The 5724-nt window shown below is 41.4% G+C and overlaps 1 protein-coding gene across 1 annotated transcript; it reads left to right on the forward strand.

Moving 5' to 3' along the window:
• The first annotated feature begins 2212 nt into the window (after nucleotides 1-2212).
• On the forward strand, nucleotides 2213-4889 carry lbx2 (ladybird homeobox 2). The gene is made up of 2 exons (XM_079673260.1): nucleotides 2213-3025; nucleotides 3819-4889. The coding sequence occupies exons 1-2, from the start codon at nucleotides 2701-2703 to the stop codon at nucleotides 4274-4276; spliced, it is 783 nt and encodes a 260-aa protein (XP_079529386.1). The 5' UTR covers nucleotides 2213-2700; the 3' UTR covers nucleotides 4277-4889.
• The last annotated feature ends 835 nt before the right edge of the window (nucleotides 4890-5724 follow it).

Below are 5724 nucleotides of genomic sequence, written 5' to 3' on the forward strand. Positions count from 1 at the left end.
TCTACGGAGGCCGAACCGGATACTTTCCCTGATATTCGCCGCCTGCGGAGCGCGGTGAAATAATGTGGTGATTAATGACAGAAAGGCTGACCTTTACCGGGGAGGAGTTTCCCTCTGCTTTGATTTTTATCGAGCTAAATAATGACACGAACACTGCACATTCACCCCTCCTGGTTATTAATAGGACCAGTGATTTAAATATGTAAGAAAGGCCGACATGTTGGTGCAGTTTGATACATTTGCTCATCACAAAAGAGAATATTATTCCGGTAAAGTGGCTCCATGTGCGCACTACCTTTAGGAGCTCGGTGATAGGAGGTAAAAGCGAAGCGAATCATCCAATTAAATCCCTCAAGAGCTGGTGATTGATGATGTCAGCTGCCCTGCTTCTAATTAACGTTTAAATTAAGCAACACAAAAAAAGTTACTGACCATAGCTGCTTCAATTCAGGCCTGAAAGCTCATTGGATCGTTTGGAGAGGTCTTGGGGTTATTCACATTTAAACTTAATTTGAGGTTAATAATCTACGGCAGCGTGGGTGCAGATGGTCCTCAGTGCCCGGCTCATTTTGATGTAAAGGACATGACATTTGTAGAATTAAAGGTAAAATATAATCAGTAGTGTGGGTGATAGAGGCCTGCAGGGATAATATACAATTTAAAAAATCCGGGACAACTATTATTTTAACCTCTAGATCAAACACTGCAGTCTAAAGAAAGACGCACATATTTTGTATATTAAATCATCTCTGCTATAGCAGTAAAACAAGTCATTTATTTTACATAATGACTGTCTTTTTGCAGTAAACATGCACGAGGTGTATTGTAGGATAATTGCAGTTTGCAGCGTTATCCCTTTAATATTTAAAAAGTAAAACCCCCATCTTCCGGATATTAATATCTACTCCAACTGTTATCAAAACGGTGCTCGTTTCCGTCCAAAATTCACACATTTAATGTATCCCCCCAAAATCCTGCTCGTTATGGAGAAATATATATTCAAAGCATCCACAAAGGAGGGACCTCCGAGGTAGCTAATAGAATTTCCTGCTGTTTTATAACTCTGTCCCTACACCAATGTCACCATATGCTCCTGTTGGCACAAGCCTCTCCACAGTGGCTTCCTGGGCGGCAAGGCTTCATCCAAATGGATCAGAATAATGTGATTTAAGAAAACATTCCCCAGTTTTACATCAGAAATTGGCACATGCATTATAAAACACCTGCTAAAATATGAGTTGAATTTAGAAGCTTTATTTTCAGACGTTTTTTATTTTTCATTTCGAGAAGACATTTGTTTCATTTGCGTTGTTCTAATCACTGCAAATTGGATATTTCGTTCTGCATGCCGGTTCTATGCAATCTCTAAAATGCATTATAACGAATAAAGTGGCGACAACACCTAAATGTGTTAAATTTGACGAGCCTGAAATAAAAAAAAAGGTGTGTTTCCTCTGAGCAGACGTACCTGCTGCTCTCGGCGTCCAGCTCGTCCCCGTTTAGTCTCTGATCCGTTTCTCTCTGTACATCCTAACCCCCCCCCCCCCCCCCCCCCCATCAGTAGCCTACATTGTATATGTCCCATCCTCAGACTCGGCGTCACCTTTGTTATCCGCTTGTTTCACGCTACGCAATAAATTACACTTTAACTCTGGGTACTATACCTGCAGTGTCGTATTGGCCAACAACTGACACACCGAGGAGAAAGAACACAATATGAAAAAAAAGAATGGACAAAAACTGGATAAACAAATTCAGCTATTTTTATTTTTATTTTGTGGGTCTTTTAATCTAAAGTATGATGTGAGTTAAAGAGATAAGACCTTTCCAATACCTCCAGGTGTCAAAATGACGTTGAAAAGAAATACCATAATTTCAAAAGATATATTTGTAGTCTCAGGCTACCTATCTGCTGCCATAAAGAAAGAAAAAAATGTTACACAAATATATCGGTAGATGTGCTCATTGCTGCTATTTTAGGACAAATTCCAATGCAATAAAGCTCCTTCATGCGCAAAGTATACCCCAAACGCTCTATGCGTAATTACGCACAAAAACGACAAAATGAAAATGGCTTCAGATAATTTTTTGGCTGGGTGTTCCTCCAAACTTGTCCATAATGCAGAGATGCTGGTGGCAGTATTTTTAATAGCCGTCAACTCTCCCTTTCTTACAGAACACACCAGCAGAGGGAAACAGATGCATAAACATTCAGGACATCTTCCTCCTCGGCAGCAGCTGACTCCTCCTCTCCCCCACGTCCAATTAGTTATTACGGTCCGGCCCTTTAAGACGCAGCAGCGGGTCAGCAAGTAGTGTAGTGTTTCTCTAATTGAACTTCGCCCAATCAACAATAACTCGTTAGCAGGCGCTTTCTTTTTCTTGCAGCCTGAGACAGCTTTTTTACCCTTGCAGGGATTCACCCCCTCCAGTCTGTTACTTCCTAAAGATCTACATGGAGCTTGGCAGAGGAACTGCGACTCTCTGAGGGGGAATACAGTCCGGCTGCCTTTGCAACTACACCCGAAGCATGGTGATTCTGGAGGAAAGCTCTCAGGCGAGCTAAGTTGCGGTTGTAAAGTGTGAAAACATACAGGGGGGTCTACATCGAGCAGCAGAGGAAACACTTGTGGACGCGTAAAACTGCCATTTGAATGATATAATAAAGTGTTGTGGAAGTAGCGATTCTTCGGGACTGCGATGACCTCCAGTAAAGACATGAAGGCAGGTTCTGTGTTGCAGTCCAGCGGGGAGGAGAGGAGACGGGCTCCCCTGGATCAGCTGCCGCCACCGGCGAACTCCAACAAGCCTTTAACGCCGTTCAGCATCGAGGATATTCTGAACAAACCCTCGGTAAAGAAGTCTGTCGCGAGTATCTGCCCGCCCCGAGTGCTGGAGAAAGTGACGGGCTCCAACTCTGCGAGGAACGGGATCACCACTCCCTCCTCGCCGTTGTGCGCCCTGGAGGAGCTCGCTAGCAAAACGTTTAAGGGTCTGGAAGTCAGCGTTATCCAGGCAGCAGAAGGTAAACACTTTTTCTTAATGTAAAAGGTTCATTTTTAAGATTTAAAACTGTTTTTAAAGATACCATAATCACAGCTGCCATTAGCGCTAGCTGGGTTTGTTTTGGTTTTAAATGTGGACATGGTAAAACAGCTGTAAAGGAATGCGTAAAAGTGTATGAAATAAATCAAAACAGCCCTATGTATACATTTAAATGTGCTAAAACTGGCTTATATACACAGAGTGTTGTCAAAAACTAATTCAGACATTATGGCCTACTCCTTACAATGCTATGTTGGATGAAAGCAAGAATAAACATAAATAACACACTATGTAAATGAATATGACACAGTAAAACTCTACAAGTTCTAGGTTGCTTCCTTTTTAACTAAATGTGCAATATGGATGATTTAATTCACTTATTTTCAGTATTATTTTTGATTTTTGTCATACTCCTAATTCACGTAATATTCTTACATTACTTTTCAGTTGTGTTTTTCATTATGCAGCCTTCCTATATTGGAAATTACATTATTTTGACGTTTACTCAAATCATTCATTTATAAATGTTATGTTTGTTTTGACCAGCTACTTGTGCTTTAAAATAAGCCACCAGGACAAGCAAAGTTCTTAGATGTTGTCTTCTTCAAGACAAATAAATACAATATGTTGCTTTACGAAAAAAACACAAAGCCCATGTAATCTAAAGGCAGGCCTGCAGCAGTGCTCTCTGTTTCAGCTGTAGTTTTTTGGGGGAAAGTATTTTTGACCCTACGGCTGTTTCATTCCTCTTCTATGTTTTCCTTCTCTCCAAGGTCGCGAACACGTGAACGCTTTCGGCCAGAGACAGACGTCGAAAAAGAGGAGAAAGTCGCGGACAGCCTTCACGAACCACCAGATTTACGAGCTGGAGAAGAGGTTTCTGTACCAGAAGTACCTCTCCCCGGCCGACCGAGACCAGATCGCGCAGCAGCTGGGGCTCTCCAACGCGCAGGTTATCACCTGGTTCCAGAACCGCAGGGCCAAGCTCAAGCGGGACCTGGAGGAGATGAAAGCGGACGTGGAGTCGCTAAAGAAGATCAACCCGCAGACCCTGGAGAAGCTGGTCACCATGGACAGCATTGAGGAGGGCGAGGGTCCCGACGCCCGGTCCCCCAGTATCTCCCCCACCTCCACAGGACTCCGGGCCTTCCCACAGTCCCCCTCCTCCTCCAGAGACCAAACTACGGATGAGTTCTCGGAGGACGACGAGGAAATCGAGGTGGACGATTGACAGTCAGAGGAGATTTTCATAAGCAGCAACAAAAAAGAATACTAAAAAAAGGGGGCATTTTTTTCTTCCCAAACTTTTGCACGGATATTAACAAAAAAGGAGAATATATACACAAGACATTTCAGGATTTTTCTCTCCTCTTTTCTTTTTTCTCCATTTTAATTTATTAATCGGACTTGTAAAGCTTTCCAAGTCTGTCGTTTAAGTTTCACAATATTTGAGGAATATTTTTCCTTTCAGACTGTGATGGTACAGTAAGAAAATTGTGCAAACATTTTAATTGTTCATGTTTTTAAAAGTTGTGCAATTATTTTGTGTCATTTATCTTCTGTTAAAGGAATTGGATGTGCCAAATATTTAAATCACCATTTGTTTGGATTTGTTTTACGCACAGCAGAGGTCGGTGTGTCAGTCCATCCCTACTCATGTGTACAAGTATAATTTCTTCTGAGCGAAATGTGTCTCTGCAGCATGCAGGCCTGCAGCGCATCATAACGACTGCAAACTTTTCCAAGCTCTGAGTTGTGTAAATAGATCAGACATCCTATGCGATAATTTTATTGTAACGTTCTATTTAATCAGCATCTATGTAAATAAAGGTTATATGATATTTGAAGAAGCTCTCGGCGCTATTGGATGTGTGATTGTGCAAACAAATATATGATACCGATACTAAATCCTAAATCTAAAAAGGAAGACACATTGGGATGTCTCACTGCAGGAATATTATTATGACACCATAATAGATTTGATAAAAAATGATATTTACGATATTAGTTAAAAATGTGGTGAACGATATGTAAATTTCAATCCCTTAAGGAGTTAATAATAATATGTTAAGATGACTTGTGATAAAAAAAGACAATAGGAATGCAATGAGATCAAGCTAATTTCCTATTTTATAACAAAATAATAGAATAGGGGATTCGTCCTGAGAAATAAAGCCAAAACATATAATATTATGAATGTTAAGATGCCATGTGATGACTACAATCTATAGGAATGTAATGAGATAAATCCACGTTGATTCACTATTTTATAAGAATACAATAACATAGGGGATTTGTCCTGAGACATAAATCCAGTACATCATATATTAACCCCCCCCCCCCCCCCCCCCCCCCATAGAAAAGTGCCCTGCTTGGTTAAAAGTTGCCCTTTTGAATAATTGACCCCTGCTTTCAGCGCTGAAGTACCACGACTTCAATTAGCTGCCGTCCATCGCCTTTATTCCCATTCTTTTGACCTGCCTGTGAATGCATCTTGTCACAAGACGGTCCGGGTCTGGCCGCGGTGTTCAGAAAAGCTTCAGCCATATGCTTTCTCTTCGTCTTTAACACAACTAGTGGACATGATTGATTAGGTTAACCCGCCTTTGCCTTACATAAAACAGCTTCCACAGAGCCAATAATGGCTGCACGCATCTGCCACTCCGGAATCGGGTTTGT

Source organism: Notothenia rossii, assembly GCF_949606895.1.
Source record: "Notothenia rossii genome assembly, chromosome: 3".
Taxonomy (NCBI): domain Eukaryota; kingdom Metazoa; phylum Chordata; class Actinopteri; order Perciformes; family Nototheniidae; genus Notothenia; species Notothenia rossii.

Bases quoted from the DNA above. Each gene is read 5' to 3' on its own strand.
- lbx2 (XM_079673260.1), top strand. From the start codon at position 2,701: ATGACCTCCAGTAAAGACATGAAGGCAGGTTCTGTGTTGCAGTCCAGC. The intron at 3,026-3,818 runs GTAAACACTTTT...CTTCTCTCCAAG, and splicing joins CGTTATCCAGGCAGCAGAAG to GTCGCGAACACGTGAACGCT.